Below are 27,618 nucleotides of genomic sequence, written 5' to 3' on the forward strand. Positions count from 1 at the left end.
GGCATCTGCGCTCGAGCAGAATCCAGGTATTGAAGGGAAGTGTTACATGCTTTGCTTTCTTTCAAATTGAAGAATTTTCTGAGCTGAAATGGTAACTGTATTGTTGTTAGACATCTAGCAAGGAAATTAATGTAATCTATTTATTTTTTTTTCAGTTTCAGAAGACATGTTTTGTCTCTGAATCTAAATGGGTGTAATTCACTAATGAGAAAATTACAGCATCTTTTTGCGTTTTTGGCCCATACCCAGGTATGTCAGTTCATTTCATCTGTTCTTTTTTTAAGCCTGGATCTATATAACAAAATTTAGGAACAAACATGATGTCATGGGAGTCCTCTGGAGTATATTAAAAATGTAAGTGTGATAGATTTGTAGGGGAATGAGTCTGCCTCCAAATGTTCACATGGTGTGAATGGACTTAAAGAAATGTATATTTCATAAGTGGAACATCTTGGCATTGTGTTGTTTCTATAAATGGACAGTAACATGTTTTCTTTGAGAAGCCAAAATGAAAAAATCTAAGAATTTACTTGGTATACAAGCTGACTTAACATAACTTTCTGCGATAAACTGTGGTTTTCTGCAGTGATTTTTGCACTAAATTTTATTGTAAGTCAAATTCTGATCATTATTGTTCACAATATTTTGTTAGTGGTAGAAAGCCATAAGACACTTCTGTTCTCTTTGATAAATAAAAATAAACTTGTGAAGGGGATGAGGCTGAATCACCTTCAACAATAAACTGGTACTTAGGAAACACTGGTGTTTTTCTGAAGAAAGAAAGCTTTTTTTAAGCTTGCCAGCAAGATCAGTAACTGGTATTACACAGCTGGTTGACACTCACTACACATTTTGTATTTGCCTGCAGGATCTGCTACTTTTATCTTTGTACTAGAGGTGATTACTACAAAATTATTGTCTCGTCCTATGATTAATTGTTCTAAAAGTTTGTGTACCATGTGTTTCATAGAATTCCTCTAGGATAATGTAGTCCAAAGTTCAGTGGTCAATATCACAGTAATATAAACAGTTTTTTAAGTAGTTCTTGTCTGTCCCTCTCCTACACAGAGGGAGGCGTATGCTCCTAGAATTTTCTTTGAGGCTTCCAGACCACCGTGGTTCACTCCTCGATCCCAGCAGGATTGCTCAGAATATCTCAGATTCCTACTAGACAGGTACAGTTATTGTGCCGTTAATGGGAATGAATCTACCCTTATCACAATATTGAACTGTTAGGAGTGGCCATCTAACAGTTCCACTGCATGCGTGAGGGCCAGGAATTTTGGGCCTCATTCCTGGCTGTCTCTGGTTTTCTGTATCGTCTATGAAACACTCTGCATCATGGATTTAATCTGTGGTAAATCTGGGTACCATCTTGTATGCATGTTATTTAAAGCAGGTTATAGTGATGTTAGTGTTCCATTTTTACAAATCTAAACTTGGGTGTTAGTCGTGGTCCCATTGTAAAATCCACGTGGTTGCTGAAAGCAGTTTAGTCGTGCATCTGGGATTTCATGTTGGTGGAGACAGCTATATTTCATACAGGTCAGAAGTCATGGAGAGGTGTACATGCACTTATAACCAGTTTAATAAACGAGCAAATTAACTGTGGAACAGATAAATACCTATGTTTATTAGTAGCCCTCTTATTTTGGCTTGATGAGATGTGGCTTAAGCAGTATTGCTTTATGACACATTTCATTTCGGGAGAAGATTAGCTCAATAGTGAAGTACTGTTGGGGTTTTTCTGTTGTTGTGGTGTTTTTTTTCTCCCCTGTCTTGGGTTTCTTTTTTGGTTTGTTTTTTCTTGTAGTTTCTTAACTTTCTTGGCTAAAAAATCCTGACCTTTTCTTTGGAAATAGTCTGGCACTAGATAAATAGCTACTTGTTCTCTTAAGAAAGTCTGACATACAGAACCAGTCAACTGGTAAACTGATTTATTAAGATAATGTAATGGTAAATAACAAAAATGTTGTTTGTTTTTTTTTTAAAATACTTTCCAGTTCTCTCAGTATATCCATTGTGTTCTGTTACATATAATGAAACCCACATTAAATGCATTTGTGTTTTTCTCATACTCTGTTTTGGATAGTACTGATCTGTTGTATGGTTCAGCTTGCTTACATTTAAAAAGCTATTTGTTATTTTTTATATAAGACACTTCTAGCTGCTTAACCATATTTTACTATATGTGTACTATATATAAAACATAATATTTAACCGTATTAACTATATTTTTTTGGCATAACTGGAGAAAAAAGTCTGAAATAGTGCAGCGATATTTGGAAAATAGCACAGCTACTTGGATTTATTTTTCTTTGTCTTCAGGCTGCATGAAGAAGAGAGAACCTTGAAAGCCTTGTCTTCAGCAAAGACTTCTGAAAGTTTAATGAATGAAGAGTCCCAGACACAAGAAGCTGTCCATAAAGCACAGGTATTTGCTGAAGCACTTTGTATGGGAAGTGAGGAAAGAACTCTGATAGAGAAGATGTTTGGAGGAAAATTGAAGACTACTATATGCTGTTTGAACTGCAAAAGTATGTCTCAAAAGGAAGAAGCTTTCACAGATCTCTCTCTGGCTTTCTGTCCTCCAACATCGTTGGATAACGTTGGCCCAAAATGTATGGAACATTCTGAAGTGGAAGACGACTATATGGTGCAAACTAATACTTTAGCAACTAGTCCTGCTGGAGAAACACCCCTCAATAATTCGGAAGTAAATGGTGGATGTGACACAATAATAAATGAAGGAACCATGAAAGATTTTTCTACTGAGCCAAACTCTGAGAATACGACAAATTCTGAACTCAACAAAGTTCAAGATAATAGGGATATGTCTCAGACACTAGTAGGTAAAAACACCTTGTCAGTTACAGACTTACTGAATTATTTTCTGGCACCTGAGATCCTCAGTGGAGACAATAAGTATTATTGTGAAAAGTGTGCCTCTCTACAGAATGCTGAGAAAACTATGCAAATCATTGAGGAACCTGAATACCTCATTCTCACTCTTTTGAGATTTTCATATGATCCAAAGTGTCATATAAGGCGCAAAATCTTGGACAATGTGTCTCTACCACTTGTTTTAGAACTGCCAGTCAAAAGAGCAACATCCGCTTTAGCTGTAGTTTCTGGAGGTTGGTCTGTTGGTGTTGAGATTTCTGATATTGGAGAAAATCTTGCTAAAAAACTGAAGCCCTCAGGTGCTGATGAAGTGACCTGCCCACAACTGGTGCCCTACACGTTAAGCTCTGTGGTGGTGCATTCTGGTGTATCCTCTGAAAGTGGACATTATTACTCATATGCTAGAAATGTTACTGGGTCAGGGCCTTCAGGACTCTGCCACCAGTCTACAGCTCTTTCTTTAGTCTCTCCTCAGGATAAGTTGTTGACAGAGGAGAGTCCTTGTACTGTTGTAGAAAATGAGCTGGATGCTGAGATGCCAAAAGAATGGTTTCTGTTCAATGACAGCAGAGTGACATTTACCTCATTTCAGTCAGTCCAGAAAATTACCAGTAGATTTCCAAAGGACACTGCTTATGTTCTGTTTTACAAAAAACAAAATAGCACCTGTGGCTTCAACACCAATTCAGCAAATGGACTCTGGGTGAATGGAGACCCTCCCCTACAAAAAGACCTCATGGATGCAATTACGAAAGATAACAAACTGTACTTGCAGGTAAGATGGAAATTGTATATGAAGAGTGATCTTCTTAAAACTCACAAGAGGCAGTCTAAAAGAAAGAAAAAGTTAGCTTTTAAATATTCCGGTATATTATCCTTATAAATCACCAATCTTGCTTCCATATTGATACTGCTGGACAGGTTTCATAGTAAGATTGTCACCATTAGATGGAAAGCATCAAGGAAAATGGCTTAAACTCATTGCAGTTTAATTTTTTTTTTTTTTAGAAGACATGCTTGCATAAGTTGTTTAACCACTAGTAATTCTTTGCAGGAAAGTTTTTTCAACAGTTGTAATTTTCATTGCCTTTAATAAATCACAAGAGTAGCTAAAGTATACTTAAAAACTTGTTAGCAGTGTTCTTACTAGCACATTTTCATTTGGAGTGCAGTTTTATTTATACAACTGTGCTTACCCAAATGCTAGTACCACTGAAATGGAGACCAGATGTTAGTGACTAGATTCCACTTTCCTCTTACTGCCTTTTCTGCCACCTTCTGTGGGACCAGCACTGCCAGTTGCACTTCCTCTGTGCTCCAACAACCTCACCTAGCTGTAGTAGCGTCTTCAATTGCTGTTACAAAAAAGCCACTGTTCTCCATGTTTCAGTATGTTTAGCTTTGAGCATTGCTGCTATGTTTGGATGGTGTAACAGTAGAAATGTGTTTTACTCTGTGCTCTTTGATGTGTTAAACTGTTCCTGAAAGAGTCCTAGGCAGACTTAAATTAGAAAAACTAGGTAAATTCAGTTAGAAAAGGTCAGCTAAATCTCACTGTGGAAAATCTGTTGTAATAGGTGCAGGTATTCTACAAACATAAACAAGAGAACTGAGAGTTTAAATTGCAACTCTGCAGCTATTTTCTGACTGTGTGGTTAAAACATGTGTCCTAACTATCTCTGTTGATACGCCATCTCTTCTCTTGATTTGACAGAGTAGATTCTTTAGCAACAGTCTCGTATGATAGAATCATAACTTTTACACATCCCTTCCAATCCAAATTATCTAGTCCAAACCCCTACAGTAAGCAGGGACATCTTCAACTAGATCAGACTGCTCAAAGGCCTGTGCAGCCTGACCTTGAATATTTCCAGGGATGGAGTATCTACCACCTCTCTGGGCAACCTGTTCTGCTGTTTCTCCACCCTCATTGTAAAAAATTTTTTCCTTACATCTAGTCTAAATCTACTCTCTTTTAGTTTAAAACTGCTACCCCTTGCCCTATCGCAACAGGCACTGCTAAAAAGTTTGTCCCCATCTTCCTTATAAAAGTACTAGAAGGCCGCAATGAAGTCTCCCCAGAGCCTTCTCTTCTCCAGGCTGAACAACCCCAACTCTCAGCTTTTCCTTAGAGGAGAGGTTTTCCATTCCTCTGATTATTTTTGTGGCCCTCCTCTGCACCTGCTCTAACAGGTCCTTGTCTTTCCGGAACTGGACACAGGACTCTAGGTGAGGTCTGACCAGAGTGGAGGGCAGAGTCAGGTCCATTGACCTGCTGGCCATGCTTCTTTTGGTGCAGCCCAGGATACGGTTGGCTTTCTGGGCTGTGAGCACACTGCAGGCTCATGTGCAGCTTTTCATCCACCAATACCCTCAAATCCTTTTCTGCAGGGTTGCTCTCAACCCCTTCATCCCCCAGCCTGTATTGATACCTGGGGTTTGCCCTAACCCATGTGTAGGACCTTGCACTTGGCCTTGTTGAACCTCATATGATTCACATGGGCCCACTTCTAGAGCTTAAAAATGGGTACAGTGTTTCCCTTTTTCCAGTCACCATGCACTTCACCTGACTGCTGTGACTTTTCAAATGTCATGGAGAGTGGCTTGGCAAGTACATCAACCAGTTCCCTCAGAACAGATCTGCCAGCTCTGTTCTGCTCCCTTCTCCCTGAGGGCATTTTCCCTCAAAGTTCTAAAAATAGGGGTCCTATTGATTAACTCCTTGAAGAGCTGGAATTTTGCGTTCATAAATTCAGGGTCCTGACTTCACTGTTTGCCTGACCCATGTCTCTCAGGACTGTGAATTCTTCTACCTGTGCATGATCACGGCAGCCCAGGCTGCCTCCAGTCTTAGTGTCTCAGATTAGGTCACTTGTGTTGGTGAACAACAGGTATCATGTTCCCTCTGGTAGGGTTCTCTGTTACCTGGCTTAAGAAGTTATCCTGAGTGCATTCCAAGAGTCTCCTGGATTGCCTACAGCTCGCAGTGCCACTTTTCCAGCAGATGTTGGCGTGGTTGAAGTCCCCAGCAGGACAAGCCTGCGAGCGCAATGCCTCCTGTAGCTGGAGTAAGGAGGCTTCATCAATAGGCAGCCTGTAATAGACACCAACCACAAAGTTCCCTTCGTTGCCGCTGTCTCTGATTCTTAACCATAGGCTTTCAACCTGCTCACGGCTGTTCCTCAGACAGCCTTCATTTCTTTACATACCCCTCTGCCCCTCCTTCCTCGCCTGTCCCTTCAGAACAGCCTGTAGCCATCAATAGCTGCACTCCACTCATGGGATTCACCTCGCCAAGTTTCTGTAATGGCAGCTGGGTGGTAGATTTCTAGCAGCACAGTGGCTTCCAGCTCCTCCTGTCTGTTGCCTACACTGTGTGCATTGGTGTAGGGGCACTTCACCTGTGCTGTTGGCCATGTCACCTTCTTAGAGGAACACCCCTTAGTTCCTTTGAGGAATTTCATTGGTGTTGCCTCCTTGTCTCCTGTTACCTCAGGACCCCCTGGCTCATCTTGGTAAGACCTGAAGTGTGCTGCAGGGTAGCCAGCATGTCTCACAGAAACGGGATGAGGGCCCTCACTGGCACCCTGCCCCTCTGACCTTGGTGTCTCATCCCGCAGCTTGTCCATGGGTGAGCCTGATAATATCCTCCTCCCCCTTCAGGTCTGGTTTAAAGCTCTGTCAGTGAGCCCTGCTAGCTTGTGAGCAAAGACCCTTTCTCCCTTGGAGAAAGGTGAGGCCCACCTGACACCAGCAGGCCTGGTGCCATGTAGGCCATCCTGTTACTAAAGGATGCAAAAGTGGCAGTGACACCAGCTATGGAGCCATGTATTAGTAGACTGGGTCCATCAGACTCCCAGTGTCACCACCCACAACTGGAAGTAGAGAGGGGAAAATAATCTGTGCTCCAGATTCCTTTACCAACCGTCCCAGGGCCCTGAAGTCTCTTCTGATTGCCCTTGGACTATGTGCTGCAGCTTCATGGCCACCCACGTGGAAGAGCAACAATGGGTAAATAGTCTGAGGACTGTTCCAGGCTGGAAGTTTCCTGGTGGTCCTTAACCCAGGCCCCCGGGAGGCAGCAGGCTTCTCTGAGGGGAGGGTCTGTCCAGCATACGGGACCCTCTTCCCTCAGAAAGGAGTCACCTACAGCTATAGCCTGTCTTCTCTTCCATGTGGAGTTGGTCACGACATGACAAGGCCTTCCTGACCTTGACAGCACCTCTGGTGTAGACAGATGGTCATGTACGTCACACACTGACTGAACTCCCACATCCAGAACCCAGTGCTGGCCGTACACAAGCAACTGGGAAGGTGTGGTGGGCAAGGAGGGTGTTTTCTGCCACCCTGAGTATAGACTTGCCTCTAAAATAATGTCACGTTTTCAGTCAGAATTGCTGTGACTTCCATTGATACGTGGATCTTTTAGTTGTGAAATTTCAAACTCTAAGACAGATTATTTTTTATTTTAGGATTATAATTATAGCAGCATCTAGGTAACAGAGTAAGGGGGATCGGGGTAGGGAGAATCCGTTTTAAGAACACAGCCTGAAGAAAAGTAGTATTTCTACTATGGTGGTAATGTAACCTTTTTTTTTATAGAGTCCAACATTTAGAGGAGGAACAGTGTCATCCACATAGAATATAAATCCTAGTAGCTATTATTTGCATATTTTCCTGTTGAATCCAATGCTTGCAGTCACATTTCACGTGGATACGTGATGACCTGAGTATGTATAACAGAGGCTTTTTTCAGATTTGAAGAGATGCTTTAGCCATATGGAACAAGCAACAGTATCAGGATATTGGGAAAAAAAAAGTTACATAATTAAGTTATTCTTAAATATGTTTCTGTGAGTTAACATTTTCAAGATCATTTTGATGCAATTTTGGGAGTATGCAGAGAAGTTAATTACTTTAAGCTTTTTGAATACTTCTGTATGTCTAGAACAAGTGAAAAGTCAATGTGATTTTATAAAAGTTAGTCATTTAGTGCTTATATGCAAAAATTGCTTTTTGGTAATCTTCCATACTAAAGCTTTCTCTATAAAACCTGTACCTGAAGTTACATTAAGTAATCCTTTGCTTTCACTTGTAAGCTAGAAAAGAAAAATTAGTAGTTCCTTGAAAACTTTTTCCTTTATAATTAAATAAAAATGGTCTTTTCAAAATTGAGAAGATTTTTCCAGGTATATGGGGTTTGTTTGGGATTTAGTTGTTTTGGTTTTTTTTTAAATACAGGATCTTTTACCCACCTTTCAGTTTTGGATTCTTCAGTATTGGCTTTCTTTGTAGTGCTCAGCTAATCTGAGAGTTGTTGAGATCATGTCCTTTTCTCAGTTTAAATGAGGCAATTAGAAATACTCAGTTACTGTTTTTCTCAAATTAACACTAATATTGCAATTCACTGAATTAAGTCATATTTTTGAGAAGTCTCATTTCATTATTGTTCAGAGTTCTAAAGTAGTTATTTTTCTACTAAATTAAGGATATACTTTTCTGTCTTGAGAAAGCCTTTACTTTTTAGAAGAAACACTCTTATTGCTTATTGCTTTTGTTTTACTATTGCATACCGGTTTACCACATGGTCAACTAAAATATTTTTGCTTTAAATAACAAAAGCAATGTGGGTAGTTTCCACTCCAGTTAAAACAAATTAAAAATCCTGTTTTGGGAAAGTGGAAAGCAGAGGGGGTAGCTCTGCATAATTCTTAGTTCAGAGAACTGTATTGACTATCAAGTTTGACTTACCTGATTTAGTATTTGTTGGGATAAACATAATCAGCCTGAAACCATTCAACATCTTTATAGAAACAGGAGTACTTATTTCAAAAATGCCAGCTCTGTATGCCATACTAGAACAACTTAATGTAAGTTCATATTAATCAAGTCAATATATTCCTTGAGAGAAGAAAGAAATGTGCTTAGTTAGCACAAACTACTGAAACTACTCAACAGGCATAAAGCATGAATGATGTTAAAGTGCTACATAATTTCACTTTTAGCATTGAAGACAATGTGGGTTTTCAATACTTGTGCTCTGTCAAGAAACATTAAGATCTGATAATTTGATCACTGCTTCATCTCTCTCATGCATGTGTATGTATAGATACCTTCCATTCACTATAGACAAGTACATAACAGCAATGAAGCTAAGATCGCAGCTGAGGTTTATCCTGTTCTCACTGCACTATGGCTGCTTGTGAACAGTATTTCCAAGTGGTTGACAAAAGCTGTGCTTGCAGTTCATGTACACTCTGTACTGAATGTGGTGCATTGCTCCAGACCTGGGAGTCATCCCTTGCACATAAGTCATGTGCAAGATACTATGTTGTTGCTGTTCATAGTAGTGCTTCCCCTTGTCCCCTCCCTGCAAGGAAGCCTAGTGACAGCAGAACAATTGCCCAGTTGCTAATGGTATTGTGAAAGGTACCTAATAGAAGACATGTAATTTAGCTGCAGAGCTATGCTGAGGCCCCATTACTATCCAGTAACTTAGTAAGGCAAATAGAAATAAATCATGTTTCTAGCTAAATCAGACAAAATTCTTAGATGCAAGACTCAAGTGTACTTTTTGTCTACAACTTCCATATTTTTATTTAGTGCAATTTAAAAAAAACCCAAACAAACAACAAAAAAAAAAACCACCAGCCGAGGTACAGTTTAGTTTTGAGAAGAAATTCTGTTCTAAGCTAAACAGTTTTGCAGTGTAGTTTTTCAACTAAACAGACTATTTATACAAGGCCTGCTATTTTAATCAAACTTCCATGTTGATTTCTGGTACTAGAAGTGAGTTCTTCATATTCCCCTGTTATTCTTAGTAAATTTACTTAGTTTTATGTGTCTTATAGTTAGCAGATACATAAGAGACCACATACTGCTGGAGATAACACTGTCTTTCAGGAATATGGGCAGCATATCTGTGTAGACAGTGTTCTTCAAATATCTTTGATATCATTTTGAAAACAAGTATGCCTTTCAGTCCTTAGTACTGTAAAATAGTTTTAAACTTAGGCTCTGTTTTTCTAAGAGGGCAGAGTAATTTAAACCCACAAGTACTATTATTAGCACCTGTGAAAGTACATGGACAAGACCAAGTTTAGTGCTTTCATGGTAGTATAATACAAACAGTCTTCCAGGTTCTCGGCTCTGTTCCTTGCTTTCACCAGGAGACAGAAGAAAAGGAACAATTCAAGGTGAACTATGTAATTGCTAAAACCCTGGTAAAATTTCCTCCCATTGCCTTTAGGGAGGTATGTAGTGATGAAGTGTCATTTGAAGGAGGCTATCAGTATGAGCCTTAACACCTGAATACTTTCATTTTGTTTCCTAGAGAAATAAAGCTTGTGCAGTTCTATTGTCTTTTTTCTTGCTGCTCTTCCAGAGCCCAACACCTGTTCTTCCCACCCTCAATTTTTGAAGCTCTTGACAGATGTGAAGGAAGGGATACTAAAGACAAGAAATCACTGCAAGGTTTATGAAACTAGTTGGCCAGAGACAAAATAGCATATGATATCTCTAATGAGGGGGAAAAGCCAGTGCTCTTCCTGTTAGATGTCTAAAGCCACAGGGGCATTCAGTTGAAAAAGCAGCTGGCAGGAGGCTATGCTTTCTTGTCTTGTTCCTGCTACTTGTGCAGGTACTTTTTCCAGCAACTGACTCTGATTTTTATGGAGTGCTTGAGAGTTCATGGGACTTAACTGATGTTAAAACAGTTAGCATAGCAATAACACTTGGAAGTTAAAAAGCTGTGCTAAATGGAAACTGAATAGGTTGTCCTTTTTTTTTTTTTTTTTTTTTTCCTTTTATCTGAATACGTTGTTACTCTATGCAGTTGACTGAGTGGAATAAAAGTGTCTTTTAAATAATTAACATTGATTTAATGGTGTTTCTATTTGGCAACCAAAACAAAGGGCATCTTAAAATTACTAGGATGAAAAGTCTTGTGAAACATCTATCGAAACCTAATGTTTTGATAGCTTTTGGTCAGCAGTCTAATTCTTTAGTAACATCCCATGTTGCCAAAAAATAAGATTTTAGCATAAACTTAAATGGTTTTAATTATGATTCACATATACTTGCTGACATACAGTGAAATTGTACATCTCGGATTGGCTGTGGATGTTCATTTTGAAGTTCAGCAGAGCCATTCAGACTTAGGAGCCCAGAAGTTAGTGATGTTGCTTTAAAAGATGTTTCAAAATTTACTAGAAATAAGCTGCTTCAAGGACTTTAGGTTAGTTTTAGTTTTTCATTGGGTTTTCTAATTGTCTTTATTCTTCCATTTCAGGAGCAAGAGCTTAGTGCTCGAACACAAGCACTTCAAGCTGCTTCAGCCTCCTGCTCTTTCCGACCCAATGGATTTGATGACAACGACCCCCCGGGAAGTTGTGGTCCGACAGGTGGAGGAGGAGGGGGTGGGTTCAGTACTGTTGGTAGATTAGTCTTTTGACTATGAAGACAACCTGGAATACACTGGTTCCAAAGCAGCCCAGTACTGCTGAGGACAACTAAATATTGAACTTTGTCAGATATTGTACCAAGTTTTGAGACTTGATCCTTGTTCAAAAGCAAATGTTGGGGGTTTTTTGGTTATGTTTTATTTGAAATAAATAAGCGCATAATGGAAAAAAAACTACCTCTTAAAAATTCAGTTGCTTTTATAGTAAGATGTGCTTGCCCAAAAGACAGAAAATGAAGTAGTTTTTTAAGTAGATGCAAATGACACTGCATTCAACTGAACAAATGCACTTACATCAGTTTCTATTGTCCTCATCCACTGAACGAAGAAAGTTCTTTTTTTACTCTGGTAGTATTCCTTTATGTGGAAATCCTTTCAGATGGGCTAAACTGCATACATAGTCTCTCACTCACCTTATTTTCAAATCCAGTACCTTTATGTATTTCCAGAGATGATGCAATTTATAATGAAGGCAATAACTTAAATGTGACATGATACAGTACTTTCCAGGTTAAATATTCAATATGTTTCCAGTCTAAATGTAAAGAAGAAAAAATAATTTATAAATATTTGCTAAGTTGTTTTCCAAAAAAGTGCATGTTCTGTAGGAACAATGTTTTTAAATAGGAATTGTTAACTTTGTAGCATTTCTAATTGTTTTGAGGATTTTAAAATTATTTCAGGGAATATATCTGCTGTGTATGGGAAAGGAAGAGATTCTGTATGTGCCTTGCAGTACTGTAACCTAAAACAAACTTTCCGAGGCTACAGAAAAGGAGAAAAATGTGCTAGTCAATTATTTTTTTTGGTGAGTATTAGAAATCAGAACACTTATAGAAAGCTATTAGATTTCCAGAAGTAAAAATCTGGTGGTTTGAAACGCAGTAAGTGCGTTGCCCGTTATTTTTTGATTAAAAAAAAAATTCTATACCTAGTCCTCTGACTTTTGTGGCCTGCATTGCTAAGAAGATCTGGTCATAAATACTGAGCTATGTGTGTGAAATCACAGAGAGGTTACTTGTGTTGATTCTTGCTGAGGTTCTATGCTTCTAAGAGTCCCTTGAAATTTTGCCTTCTGATTTTATTTGTACTGAGAAATTTCTGGTGAGTTCAGGTTTTAACTGTCTGCAGAAGACCAAAATGATCCTGTCTATGGAGTGGTGTTTTCTTGCTTGTTAGGCCAGCAGAGGTTGGGGATCCACTCTTTAAGTCTTGGCAGAAAGAGCAACTTTTTTTTGATGTGCAATGAGGATAACAGAAGTAAAGGAGCTACACTGTTGAATCTGATGATTGATTTTTAACTTGAATAATCTTATAGTGAAGTGTAAGTCTATTTAAAGTATTTTTACAAAATTCTGCACTCTTTTAGCGTGTTTATATATTCTACTAGGTGACAAAGTGCATCTTTAAAAAGCATGCAGACCTGGCAGGTGTTAGCTTAACTGTACAAAATAAACAAATTTCGTTAAAAATGCCTTTACAAAACTTTTAAGTAAGTTGAGAAAATTAAACCTTGTTCGTATGATATCATATATATGGAGTTTAGTCTGAAAGGTAACTTAGCTTGCAAGCTATTTTTATATTATCACTAAAACTGTGCTATTTGCTCTGCTATAGGTTAGTACGCTACTGCTCCAGAAAGCTAGACTTTCATTTTCCAGTAGTTTCCAAGCTTTGTTTTGACTGTAGTACCTTGGCTTTGACCTACGCTTTTCGTTGCGATCTCAATTGTAGGTCTCTGAACCAGGAGTTCAGCTGTGGAAATATGGAATGTTATGAGACTAGTGTGAGGAAAGTTCTCATTTCGTTGTGCTTGGACAAGGCTTTCCTGGAAGCTCGCTTCATCTTGAAATGCTGTAACTTTCAGTCTAATGGGGTTTTTATTTCCTTTCAGGCTTCTCTGCCAGTTAGCTCTGGTTTTAAAATGGTTTGTATGACAGGTAAATTTGGCTTTTGTCTCCCAAATCATGAGGACACACTAAAAAGCTGTCTGCTGTTTCCATTACAATGGGAGTATTTTGTCTTTCTATCAATCTGTTGTTCATTTTAAAACACTAGTAAGTAGAAGCAGGGGCAAGTGTTTTTACTCTATTAAATAATAATTTTGTAAAGATCAGTTTTGGTTTTACCTTCTCACAGTAAAAAACCAAATCATGTAGCCTACCTAAAAATAATGTGCAGTATGAGTTTTGTATACTTATTGTACTTTATTTATTTCATGAGCTCTTAGATGGCTTTCTGCTTTTTGCCTGTGCTAAATATGGAAGTTTTATATGAGAGTAATGCCAGTAGGATTGGATCTCCTTAAGTATAAAATGATGGTACGCCTCAAACTGAAAATAACCTTCTTTCTTTCCCCTTGTTGACTTCTGTTGATGCGGTTATTTTGGGTTTTACAAATAGACTTTAACATTCAGAATACCTGTTTGCAAGTCTGCTGACCCGACAACCATCATAGGCTTATTGATACCTAACTTGGAAGGTTTCAATAGAACTAGTGAAAGTGGAGAAGTAGTTCACACCCTAAAATGTATACCTTTTATCATTGTTTACACTAATGGTGTTGCATGCTTCTATCTTCTGGACATAATATGAGCGAATAATGTACATATGGTACTTCAGTTTCTGTAGCCTGTGAATGAATGTTGGATGGTTTGTTTATTGACCTTTTTGGCTCCATTCTTGATTTTTTAACTTGGATCAGTGGAAAGATACAAAATATGTTAATACTGTTTCTGAAGCTTAGGGGGTTTGTTGTTTCTTTTCATGGAGGATACACTATTGTACCAAACTCAAGGATGATATATCTTCTACAATTGTATTTCTTTTTATCATGACAGATTGTGTTTTGGTCTTTGTTTTAATAGTTAGTGGAGGTCTATTAACTTTCTTCCATACAGCTTATTTTGTATGTTTTTCTCATGTGGAGCATGACCGTGGCTTGCTGTGAATGTCACCCCTGTAACAAGTGATTACAATGTCTACAAGCCCATTCATCTAGGACAAGGAGAGAAAAGGCTTCTTTGGATAACTAAACCCATCACACCTTCTGGCTAGAGTCTTTTCCTTCCTTCCCCACCCTCGCCCCTTGTCCCATACTCTGGAAAGTTAAAAGTTTTATCTTCTACATGCTCTGGAAGTTTAATTTCCCGGGTAAGCTTTTTTTTTTAAAAAAAAAATATCTGTAGCAGTAAGGTTGTTTATGGAATCAGGATACTACTATTTTTTTGTATTAATGACAGGCAGGCAAAGGGCAGAAGCTCTGTGAGCTAGAGGAATGTTAGAACAAAAGCAACTGGGCATAAACTTTCCGTAAATAAGATTTAGATTACAAACAAGGTTCCCAATTTACTAGAACTAATTCTAGAATAGCCTCCCAGGCAGAGACCAGCTTTGAAGGAAGAGCCAAGTATATCTATGAAAGAAATGAAATGCAAAGTGATGTCTGAATAGTAGGCAACTAGACTTGATAAACCAGAGGTCCTTTCCAGTCCCTCCCTGGAGTTTTGCTGTTCTGTTGGGCTTCCCATCTTGATGCATTGCCAGTTTTGTTTTTAAGCCTCAAAGATTGAAGTGTAAATGAAGGGAATACTAAACTATGACATAACAACAAAGGTTGACTGCTCAGTTTTGGGTAGTGTTGGTTTCTGATTTAGGAGGGTAAGGCATAAACATTACGAAGTGACGTGAAGTGGAAGCTAGGAAGACTTGTGATCCAAAGAAATGTGCTTGTTTTCTGTTGGAAGGGCGATTCCCTTGTTAATAACCTATGGGGTGTAATGGGTTGTAGCACCTGATATCCTCAGTAGGCTGTAATCAAATGTAAATTATTGGACTTCTTCAATGGGTGAGCAAATGATCTATAGTCTAAATGAGATCGAGCAGACTATCTTAAAAACTTCCATATTCCCTACAGCCACTCATCATAGATCTACCTTAATCGGAATTCATCGCTATGAATAATAAGCTCTTAAATCACCCAAGTGTTGCGTCCAGTACAACAGTTGAGAACTGAAAGTTGCGTGACGCTGGCTTGTGTACAGCACTATGTTCTGCATGGACTTAAGAACTAGTGAGTATCTCTGTTTCAGCAAGTGGGTTAAAGAGACTAGGCCTGTGAGTTGAGCTGTGGCTGCGATCAGCATGCCAGCTGTGATGTGTAGTGCAGCACTGGCTTACCACATATGCTTTCTGGTTTTTTTAAATGCACGTGCATCCCCTCATTCAGTGTGAGTCTTGCTTTTGCTTGAATGAAAGCATCCAGATCAAAGGGAAAACAAACAAACTAGCCAGTGAAGCAGAGATGAATGTTTTTAAATAATATGCTGCTTTCTTATTTAAAACAGAAGGATTTTTTTTTTAAGTCTGCTGGATTCCAGGCAGGTACATGGATTCAGGATACAAGTCGTCTTCCTTTTACAACTGATTCCTAAAAATATTATCCATTCTGGAAAAAAAAGTGCTGGAATAGGCATGTCAAAATGCACAGCCTGCCACTGCTGCCTTGGTAAACAGCATGCTACCACATGTACTGAAATACTGGGACACATGCTGGCTGGCTTCCCCGGACACTAACTGGGAACAGCTGCCACCTGTGAACTGTGCCTTGCCTGGGTGGCCATTTGGGACCTTGACCATCTTTTGCATCTGTGGGTGGCCAGAGGCAACCAGCCTGGGGTGCTGCCTCAGTGTGTGTCTCTGCAGTGGGGGCCACAAGAGGAATCTGAGGTGTAGCAGCCGGCCCCACTGGGCAGGTGCTAGCTCAAGTGCGGCACAGTCCTTAACTCAGCCACATCTCCAAGCCCAGAGTGGGTAACTCGGGGACCCCTGGCAGCACTGATAGACTGACCCCTGTGGCAAGCAGCACAAAGAGGTCAGGTGGTTGCACTTGGAGTTAGTGCGTGGGAAGGAGGAGCAGGGGGGAGGTGAAGAAGTGCTGGTGCAGGACTAAAATGAGACTACCAGACTGCAAAAAAGAAAGGATGGCGCTGATCTGATTTAGAAGTTGTGTGTGTTTCAATAATTTCACCTGTTATCTGCTGTATTCCTTCAGAGGGTACTGTCAAAAATGCCTTGTTATCCAAGCCTAATGCTTCTAAAATTTCCATTATATTAGTGTGGGAAATTTGAGGGGGGGATACGGGGACCTCAGTAGGTATATTGAAAATATGCTGCTGAGGAGAGTATTTCAGATTGACATTAAAAAATCAATTCAGCAACAGGATGTGTGACTGGGCTAGCAGCTGTAGTTATCATACAGCATCCTCTAGGCCAGTGGTCTCCAAACTTTGTTGATTGCACACCCCCTATCAGTAAAAACTATGTATATCCAATCTATATATATTTATTCACTTAAATTATATATGCACTACTGTCCTAATATATTATGTACATATGCAAGAGTAGATATTGAAAACGTATGAAAGAAACATGATATAAACAGTATTTTTAAGTTATTTGAAACTTTGATTATTAATGGTATGAAAAATACTTTCGTCTTGCACCCAAATGGATTGTTTTACACACCCCTTGGGGTGCGTGTGTCTCACTTCGGAGACTACTTCTCTGGGCTGTAGTCTTGAAAAGAGTTTTAACTTGATGGGAACAGGTATCAGAACTGACATGTTCATAATATTTTACTCAGTGAATAGACTGTCATTACTTCATGCTGCATGACCATGTTTTGGATCTGTGTTTATTCTGAGATCTTACAAAATGTGATGCAAGGGCTGGGAACTGTTTCACCATTTGTTTTCCTACAGAATTCATTAAATGACACACACACACAAAAAAAAGTCAGCCTTAAGTGGTTTGCAGAGATGCAAAGCCATTCTAGTTCTGAGGGGAGGGCATATCCCTTGCCAAACACAGGAATATGTTAGTACTTGGCTTTAAAGGTTAGTACCGTTTTTCAGCTGACTCGCCCTTTCTGAAGTTTTCTCTAAAGAATTACAGTATTTAGTGCTCAGCTCCTGAAAAGAAACTTATTTCATTTTCTTGCTGTACTTTCAGGGTGTTTGTTCTACTGAAATACAGATGAAATATTTTTGACAGTATGCCTGTTCTTAAATCTTGTTGTAAACTGGCATAAGTATTTAATATTTTTTTCATATCTGTTTTCAAAAATGGATGGGTCAAATGCATGTTTTACTGTACATGTGTTGGGCTGCATAAAGTCAAAATTTTATTTTTAAATGCCTCAATGTGTTGAGAAGTACTGAAGCTTTTGTGTGTTTGACTTAAGTTGAAAGACAGATGTTCTAGTAAAATATAACAGTGGTGGAGGTTTGTTTCTTGGTTTGGTTTTTTGGGTTTGGTTTTTTTTTTTGAGTTGTAGAAGTGAGCTTGAAAAAGGATCTCACACAAAACCATGGAAAATAGGACTTCTCTGCTCTGACTTAATGGGCCAACTAGATCTGGAGAATCAAGTGTAGGCAGTAGCTGGATTTCTTGTGTTATTTCAGTTGCAGTGGTGTTTCATTTGAGTTGTCTTCTCAATTGGTGCTACTTAAATCTTCAAAGAAGATGAAATGACCTCGCACTTGTTGAATTAATAAAGAACATCATCTTTGGTTAAAATGCAGCAGTTCTCAATGAACCTGGAAGCTATGGCACACACACATTCAGGCCTCCTGTAAATAAAGACAAGGTTCTTGAAGGCTGTTTTCAACTTCTGTGTATTTCTCCTTACGTTTCCCCAAACTACAAGTTGAAAGGAGGGAGGTTTTTAGGTTTGGTTGTTTTCTTGACTACAAGCATACCTAGGAAACTCGAACAATTAACAGCCCAGTTAATAATCTGTAAATTATTCCTGGATGGTGAATTGTGTGAGAGGGAAGGGAAAGGTTTAGGTTGCCCTTAGAATGTGTAGTTTGAAGTTGAGTCTCCTCTAGCTGGCTGCTCACACCTCCCTCTGGCATTAGAAACAGCTGCCTTTATGTGGTGTCAGGATTAAGCTGGGCACTGCCTGTGAGGATAAAATCGTGGGAATCTCCCCTTCATCCAAGACTTATTCAGGCTAATTGAAGAATTATTCTTGACCTGAGCTGTTTGAATTTTGCATTCTTGACCTGAGCTGTTTGAATTTTGCTTTCAGTAACTTGAACTTGCTAACTGCCAACATACAGGACAGATCAAGCTTTAACATAATAAAGGACCTAATAATAATTAAAAAAAAAAAAAAAAGCTTTGGTTCCAGTAGGAGCTGCTAGTTCTCTGCTGTGCTTTAAAATCCCAGGACTGCAAGGGGTGTTTCCTACTGATGAGGCCATGAAAACAGCAGCTACGCAGAATTCATTGGGGAACAGAATTGGCTGCAGTATAAACAAGCATCTAGGTGAATGACTTCATCATTTGGATTTGTCTGCTGTATTTTGCATTTGGGGATTGATGTGAATGAAGGCATGTGTGAGGATAATGCACAGTATGAATCTGGAATAGAAAGCAAACAGGCCTTAAGTAGCTGATTTCTTAAAAGCTGTTTCTAACGATTCTGCAGAAGAAGGATCAGTGCCTGGAATGGGATTCTAGGTAGTGTCAGTGTGATCTTGCATGGTAGCCTACAAGAGTACCGCTGCGGCAATGCTTTCACGGGGTGTGTTAAGGTAGGAAGGCACGTATGGAAAGACTGCGATGTTAATACACTAGGCCTGAAATGTACCCTCTGTTCATAGACCACAGACTTCAGTGGAGTCATAGATGAAGAACATTTCTTCTCGTCGCAGGTGTGGAGGAGCAGAGTTTCTTTCTGAAACTTCCCATTTTCCAGGAGCAAATCTAATATGGAGTTTGTACGTTGTGGTCAGTATTTCTTTTCCAATTGTGAATGCGTAGTGTGTGCCACAAGTTGGGAGAAACTTCAAGTGATGAGTAAGTTTTCAACTGCTTATTTGACAGGGCTGCTTTTAAACTCAAAGCATCTCCATCTTATTTGGTCCCCTTTTGTGCTAAGGGTGTGATGAGTGTGAGAAACCAGGATGAACTATAGAGCAGCAACTCGTTGACATTCCCTAGCTCATTTTTTTTGAACAGGTGCGAATGCTCAGCTTTGAAGAGGATTTGATAAAAGGAAAACAATCAGAGGGTTTTAAAAAAGGGGAGGGAGAAGCTGGAAAGAAACTTGTGCAAGAGCTTCAGAGTGTGGGTATGCAAAGCTGTGGATTTCCTACACTTTTTTTGAGACCAAAGAGAAGATGTTTAAGCAAAACCTTACTAACTTCACCTGTTATATATACATTAAAAAAAATATATGGAAAAAAGTATAGCAATCATTAGGTCAAGGTATTGTGACCTATTTGTGTTTTCATTATTTGAACTAAACTAATGTCCAGCCTCCTATCTGTCTGCATTGTATTCAAGCAAAATTTTTTTGGACAAAAGTAAATATTTTGGGTTTTGTCTTTTTAACTTAATCTCCTGTGGAAATAGTTATTTTTTCCAAGTAAGTCTTATACTTGAATACTCTCCCCACATCTTTAAAGGATATATAACAATTATATGAAAAGGGTTGGGTGGGTGTGTATGATAAGAATTAGTCCAATCTGATGTGATAGGTATCTTATTTTAGGTTATAGATGGCCTCATCCCTGAGACTTCCTCGACCCAGGATTTTTTAGGATAGACGTTCTTCAGTTCACTGGGACCCAGCAAGATTATTCACTTTACTCCCCACCTACTTTAAGTGCCTTCATGAAGAACTGAGGGGGACACAGCCAGAGACTCCCTGGGTAAGAGAAACCGCAGTGTCACTGAGCAGGGGAAATTGTCATTTGGACAGCTTTTCCAACAGCTCTGTGTTTAGTTGTGGGGTTTACCAGTTCTGCCTTGTCCATCCGGCAACTCCTTCTTTTATCTTATTCTCCCCTAAACAAAGTTGGTGGAATAAATTTCCATGATACTTAAGAAAAGTTTCCTGCTGTGGCTTCATCAGTGTTGTGGTGTTTTCCCTCCTCATGTCCCTTGCAAGCTGCCTTGTGGACCCTGCTTACTTCTCCAGGTCACAGACTGTGTCTTCTACACTGTGTGCATGTTGGTACAGGGCTGTGCATCATAGCGTTTCTTTCTTGGTTAGCTTGTAAATGCTACTGTGATAAACTTAATTCCTAAATGTATCAAACATGGGATAACAAATTTAACTTAAGTGAACTGTTGTATCTACATAACCTAACGTGACTTTCTGTAAAGCCTCTGTTTTGCATGTAAAAATTTAGGCAAGTTGCAGTTACAGTAAAAAGTTCCGTGTTTCTTCAACACTTTAAGAACTGGCAGAAGGAAGTAGTGTGGTGGTAGGTGTGCTTCAGTTATTTGTAGGGAATTGCGTTATTAAGAGGTTCTCACAAAGGCTAATCACTACACATTTTTGTGCAAGGGCTTGTGGCTGCAGGTGCTTGAACCATCAACACTTCAATGCCAAATCATTTTTTCTGTTCGGCTTTGAATACTCATAGAATCATGTAGGTTGGAAAAGACCTTTAAGATAATGCTCAACTACAGGGCAGTACAACCATTCTGCTGGTGGTAGGGCTTGGTGATTCAGTGTTGGCTGGAGGAAATGGTAAATTACGGCTCTTCCCATTCAGGTGGAGCTATAGGCATTGGTGGTGATGGCAGGGGGAGCGTATTAGGGAAATGTTATTTTCGTTTTCTTCACCTAGAAATCACAGTGAACTAAGTGACACCACTTAAGTCTGACCGCTGAGTAGAAGCTTGCCCTGTACTTGCAAGGTATGAAGAATGGTGAAGAAAATTGTGTGACTTGCAAATGCATTATTACTTTTGAGGGCAGAGGAATTTCTGAAATTGAATTTCGCGGTTGTTAGCTATAAGTTAATCTGTGCATGTAAGATATAGTGTGTGAAGAATGTGGAGGCGTATTTATAATTAAAATGACCCTGACTCAAGTATTTTTGTACAGTCTTGCCTGTTTTTTCTTAAATGACCTTCAGATATCATGATGAGTTGCAACTTCAGCTGTGTTTTGTTCTCAAGGACTTCTATACATCCTTGTTGCATCTTGATGTAAAGTTTTAACTTGCTTTGAGTAGCATAAGTTTTTGTAAATATAGTCAAAGTACTACAAATTAAATACAGGTGGGTTTACACCACTTTGTTACTGAGGTCCCTATATTAATTTGGGAGTAATTATGTGTTTATCCAGTAGAGAGCACTAATGACACTGCTATCTTTAAATTGATATTCCTATTAGTTTAAGTGTTTTATAATTTTGTGCTATGGAGCACTGGGTTGGGATTGGGACTGGGATTTCTCTCTAAATCGGTGCATGGCTGAAGCACTACTATAAATAGCTTGAGGGGGGGAAGAATGTAAAGCAGGAGTCCACAGGAAGTGCTAAACTAACATTTACCCACAGTTTGGAGCTGCAGCGATGCTCCAGCCTCTCCTTTGCATTGAATAGCGAAATGAAGGCCTTTAATGTGGAAGCTGATCATCATCTCTGAGCAGCTGGTGCCATGACTGTCAGCATAAGTGGCTGACTGCTGGTGCTACAGGTATCTTAAAGGTCTCAGGGAAGTCAATGATGTAGTCACAGTGGTTCCTGCCTCTTTGCATGTTGGCAAAATCTTACCAGCAGTGGCTAAAAAGGCATTTTTATTAATGGTCTTCTAGTGTCTGCCTCTGCTTAAGAGCCAAGACAGCTAAGCTGGATATGGGAGTTTACTGAAGCTGAAATTCTAGAGTCCTCATGGATGATGTAGCTTGAGTGAGAAAGACTAACTTGTCTTTGCTGGCCACAAACTCCATTTGACATCTCAGTTTAAAAATAACAAGTCCTTTACTCACTTTGTGAGAAAATATAAACAGACCCATAAAAATGTTTCAAAATAACTTTGGGAGAGTATTTCAAATTTGTGTACTGGGTAAAATGCCTCTCGCCATGCTGCCCAGCAGTTGCTCATAATAGCTCAGTGAACTGTTAACCTTACTTCTGGAGTATGAAGGTGCTGCCTGTAGGAGAAAAGGTGTTTTAATTCTCCCTTAGGGTTATAGAAGAATTTTAATAATGCGAACAGTGTAAATTAATCTTCTTAAATATACAGGCAATCTAAAACAATCACAGTGAGAGAAGCATGAGTTATAGTAATTCATCTCAGTCTCAGATGAATTTAAGAATAGCTGTCTGGAGGCAATATCTTTATTACATTATTTGTAAGGACTTAAAGAAAAAAAGCAACAGCCACACTATGAAGCTGAGCATGAACTTGTAGAATTACCTTTAGGCTTATTGTATTAGCTGATGTTTGATTTTAATTCAGTTTGGGAGACCCCAGTATTATCTTGGAAACAACTCCCAGTTTTTATCCTTGCAACTTGACTTTTAATAGGAAAGATACAATTCAACACATGGGGAAAAAATCTAAGCATGGGTAAGATAGTGTATTTATATAAATACACTATGTGACTGATTTAAAAGAAGTAGCATTGTTCTAAGTTTAACAGTCTAATTGGTATGGAAAATCTGCTTGGGGAGAATGTTTATTAGAAGAATTTCAGGTTTTTCAAAGTGAAAATGAATACTTTCAGAGTATTCTGAAAGTAAAGAGGACAGTCGTAGTTGTTACTAGGAAATATATGAATTTTACATATTGGCTTTTGATAATATGAATGCAGTTAGTTAATGCAGCTATCACATCAGTTAATTCTTCTTTGCTTTTAATTGCATTTGTCAATTGGTCCTAAAATCTACCATCTGGTAACAATCTGCATTAAAATACTGGTCTGCCTGAAATTAATGGGAGTCTTGCCATGGACTTCAGCAAGTCCAGGATTTCACTCTGCTCTTCATCTTGCATGACTATTGCTATTCAGGGTGTGGCAAATATACTATATTTTGCATCCTGATTTATGTGAGCATTTGTTGAGCAGATGTTAGGGAGCTAAACTTGTTCATTTTAATCCAGCTCTCCTATAGCAAGTGAAAAGTGAGGCCAGATCGGTCTCAGGTGTGATTTTATTCACTTGGGCTTTTTATAGCAATTACAGTTTCTGATGAGTCAGAAACATAGTGCTGGATTTTTAAAAAGCAGCTATAAACTAAACAAGGATTTATGACTTCTGCTGTTGCCAGCAAGCTGACCAGGCCAACATGGCTGCTATGCTAGTGGCTGAGGAGGGGGTGAGTGGAGGCACAGCTAAAAGAGTGGGGGCCAGGCAGCGTGTGCTGGGCTTCCAGTTCAGCTGCTGATGTGGTGCTCTTTCTTCAATTCATCACCTCTCCCTGAAGTGGGGTCACCACCTAGGCACCTGTGGTGGGGGAGGGTGTCTTTATATGTGTAAAGCACTTGAGATCCCATTTGCCAGGATAAGCACTGGTCTAAAGATATGAAATAAGATCAGCCCTTGCTGATTCACTTGAAAGAACAGTAAGAAAAACCTCGCTTGCCAATCTTTTTTTTTTAGTTGCAAAACACCTTGTGCACTTCATTAGTTCAATAACCTTGTATGGGGGGGGAGGGTGTTTGTCAAAAACCCAGTTTACAATGAAGATAAAATAAGAACACATAACTGGCATATCTTTGCCAGAACCCACTGTGGGAGTCACTCCCACAGTTATGTCTGGTGCTCGCCAACTCCTACTGAGCCTGGTATTTTCCCATTGCATTGTTTTTACTGATAGCTTCCATTCAATAATAACAGAAATCTTTGCAAGGGTGAAAGAGATTAACACTCTTTATAATTGATTAAAGAAGTGTTAAGTGATTTCCACAGCCACTGAAGAATGTGTAGCCTATATGATAAAGTAATCTTGTGATTTTGTCTTTGTTCTGTCCTGAAAACAGTTGGTGAGCATTTTATCCCATGTTCAGATATAAAATAAGATCTTTCCTGTTTTGAATCTCTTTTGGGGAGGAGCAGTAAATGAGGGAGGGAGGCTGCCAGAGATAATTACTGAAATGCCCAGCTCATATATATATATATATAGTCAAAAGACTAAGCTGTACAGGGTTGTGTTGCAAAACAGAGAGCAAACTTTTATGAGCGATGATATTAAGAAAATAAAGCAGTAAGAGTAAGACCATATCCCTTTTTTCTTGTGTCTTCCCAAGGAAGACTAGTATGTGACAAAACTGTTTAAAATTATTGCTGTTTAACTGGGATCTTGTGATACAACAGCAGCGTACAAAAGCTGAGCTCGATTTCTTGCAGAAGAGTGTGCTTGAGATAAGTTGCCTGCTCTGTGACATTCCCCACCGCAGAGGGATTTTGTCAGCCTCTGGCATTCAGACCCTTTAGACCCCCACTGCTCCATGAGTGCAGAAGAGCCACAATAATAAAAGTTTCCATCTGCTTCTGCTTAGGAGTTTGCGTCTCATCCTATCCTCCACAGTGATCCATGCACTTGAGACAGCCAGGCGTGATTATTTCCATTAGCAAGAACCAAGATCACACCCAGAAAGGCCCCATCTGGTCCAAACCTGCTGTAGATTGCCTGCTGAGCAATGCAGGTCAGTATAAGATCAGCACACTGATGTCCCACATGCTGACGAGGTTCTCTCTTCCCATACGTTGACTGTCCTGCTGTTCCGAGCCCTCTGCGGGGTTAGCCCCAGCAGTCTGAGATGGTTGTCCTTCTGCGTTATGGCTTTCTGCAGCAGTTGTGTTTCACTGTGGCCACAGTAAGTGTAGAAAATTTGCACATGGGAGCCAGAATTTCTGTGAGTTGGACCTTGGCCTTGGAGCTTTGTGTCAAAAGAGGTACAAGAATGACCACGGACTCTGAACGTTTGGCAAGAAGTGTTCCAACTCCTCCAGTGAGCTTTCCTCAGTTGCCCTGCTTCTGTTTCCCTCCCCTCCAGCCCAGTCATCCAAGTCAGGTAATTTACGCCTACCTACTGGAAGGAAGGAAGGAGAGGTGATTGATGGTGTTGTTTTTAGCTTTTGCAAGGTGCTCGGAGGCTGTGGCGGTGACTGCCAAGTGAGAACCTAAGCCTATAAACACCTGCAGATCTTGGTCATGCCTCAACCATTTGTGAATTCTCTGGGAAGATTAAACACACAGGAATAAAGCTTCATACTACATCATCTCATTCCTGAGTCTACTTAATATTTGATTAATGCAGAGATAGGAAGTTGGTGAACGTGCAGTTTAATAAGCACTTTTAAATTTGAGGCTGAAATATGCAGCTTACATGGAAAGTTGTTTGGTTGGGGGGGTGGGGAGTGCCTTGTGAGCTCTTTGTAGACTCGGCAGAGCAGGGCCCATGTGTATGGCAGTGTCTGGGTAATACAGCTTTATGCATAGTTTTTTAGATCTTGATTTTCTGTGCATAAAATCATGTTATGGGCAAAATTAGTACTAAATAGTAGTTCATAGCTTTGTAGAAATTGTTGGGGTTTTTTGTTGAAGCTACTGTGCTGGGTTTTTTTTTAAGCAGAGAAAGCCACTCAGACTAGCATGCCAGTACTTGTGTTAAGATTTTTAAATTCCACAGTGCGTCTTCTGGTATGTTTGTCAGTCCCCCTTCTTTTCCAAATGATCTCTATGAGTCTTTAGAAGCTATTTCTCTTCAGTCTTTATCTGTACTCAGTCTCTTCCTGTCACATATCCTTAGGAGTAAGCCGTAAGGAGTGGGGTTTGCATGCTGACCAGAACCCGCTTCTGTTTCAGAAGACATAAGCTCGTCCACACATTATGAAAACAATTTGTCATGTGTTATCTTAAAGATACTTCCTATTACAAGTAGAAGTCTAATGTTTTTAGGATGCATAAGAGATACTAAATCTTTTAGTTACTAAATCTTTTAGTAACCAACACAATGCCCTACTCTTTCTGTATATAGGCATTGACCAGCACAGTGAAGACGTGGAAAATTACTTGTGTGTAGGAACTAATTAGACTAACTCTAATTAGAAGTCAGACTAACTGATAGTTTTAATGACTCTTAAGCCCACAAATGTGTCCTACAGTCCTAAGATAAAGTTTCATGGGTGGATGAGCCAAATAAGCAACTGGTAGCTACCAGAAGCGAGAGAGATCATTCTGTCCTCTCCTCTTACCTTGAATTGGCTTTGGTGTTTGTGACTGCATTTAAATCCATTTTAAAGCACTAAAATGTCTTTCTATCCTGCTGAGTGTTCCCACAGATATTCTAGCTTGCTTTCAAAACAGTGTGGCGTGGGGTGTTGTTTTTTTGTTGTTGGGGTTTCTTAAGTTCTGCTGGGATAGTAAATTGCATCAACCTACTTTGCAATAGGACAAGTGCTGGTGTCAGCACAAGGGAGGGGGGTGACCTGCACAGCTGGGGAGTGAAGGGAATGGGTTGGGAAGAGGGTATTGCAGAAGGGAAGAGGCAAGCAGCCTTATTTCTAGAAGGGCCGGCTTGTTAATTTGGCTCAGTTTTTATCATAGTGTTACATATTTGTCCTTCCATGTATTATAGACGTCCCCTTCAGCAAGCTAAAGGAGTGCAAGGAAGAAAGAGGGAAGATGTCCTGCCTGTTAAATGAAGGGTGCAAAATCCTGCTATCTAATTCATTCACTAGGGAGATATTATATCTTTGTCTCATACTAATCTGTGAAGATGTTAAAACTTGCATTAGCAGACAGAAGGCACCATAATAATAACACTAAGAATGGAGCTGACCTGCTCTTGATTTATTAATGGCACTAGTGGAATTTGAGCTGATTTATCAAGATGAGACTTTATGATGCTTAGTACTTCTATACAAATAGCCCATAAATCATCCATCAATTACATCTCATTGAAAGTTATGTTTTGTTGTATTTTTTCTCAAACCCCTATAGGCATAGAAAATTGGTTTGATCTGTGTTCATGTGTAATAAGGCTCTTTCTCCCTCCTCCTCTTACAGTATTTTGGTTATTATTTTTGTTTAAGATTAAGGATATACCAGACTTGTACCGCCAGCAGTATTAGTTTGAAAGGGAATGAGTTTGTGATACTCATACAGCATTATTAATAGGCTGCACGTGGGCAGGCTGAGGTGCTCTGGGAAAGGTTGGCATCTTGCGTCGCTTGGGTCTTACTGTTCCAAATTGTGGTGGAATAAGTTTTTTCTGGGTGATACCAGAATAAGGGAATTCTGCAATTTTGAAAACTTCTAATTAGTTACTCTGTTGTCTTGCTTTGTACTTGGTGTCCCAGCAGTTATGTTTTTCCCAGTACCGAGTTCAGCAGTCCTCTTCCCACTTGCCACCACTGGAGCTGAGGGTTATTTTAGCTCACCTACTCACAGATAACACACACATTTCCTCCACATACCTGTTCCAGTACAC

At 39.5% G+C, this 27,618-nt stretch overlaps 1 protein-coding gene across 1 annotated transcript in view; it reads left to right on the forward strand.

Annotated features, from left to right (window-relative positions):
* Positions 1-21,264, forward strand: part of USP38 (ubiquitin specific peptidase 38) — a 34,187-nt gene extending 12,923 nt beyond the window's left edge. The window contains exons 7-10 of the mRNA XM_040581838.1: positions 156-249; positions 1,069-1,175; positions 2,329-3,679; positions 11,195-21,264. Of these exons, the coding sequence (XP_040437772.1) occupies positions 156-249; positions 1,069-1,175; positions 2,329-3,679; positions 11,195-11,356 (1,714 nt within the window). The 3' untranslated portion in view covers positions 11,357-21,264. The remainder of the gene's footprint in view (positions 1-155; positions 250-1,068; positions 1,176-2,328; positions 3,680-11,194) is intronic.
* The last annotated feature ends 6,354 nt before the right edge of the window (positions 21,265-27,618 follow it).

Source organism: Falco naumanni, chromosome 1, assembly GCF_017639655.2.
Source record: "Falco naumanni isolate bFalNau1 chromosome 1, bFalNau1.pat, whole genome shotgun sequence".
Lineage (NCBI taxonomy): Eukaryota > Metazoa > Chordata > Aves > Falconiformes > Falconidae > Falco > Falco naumanni.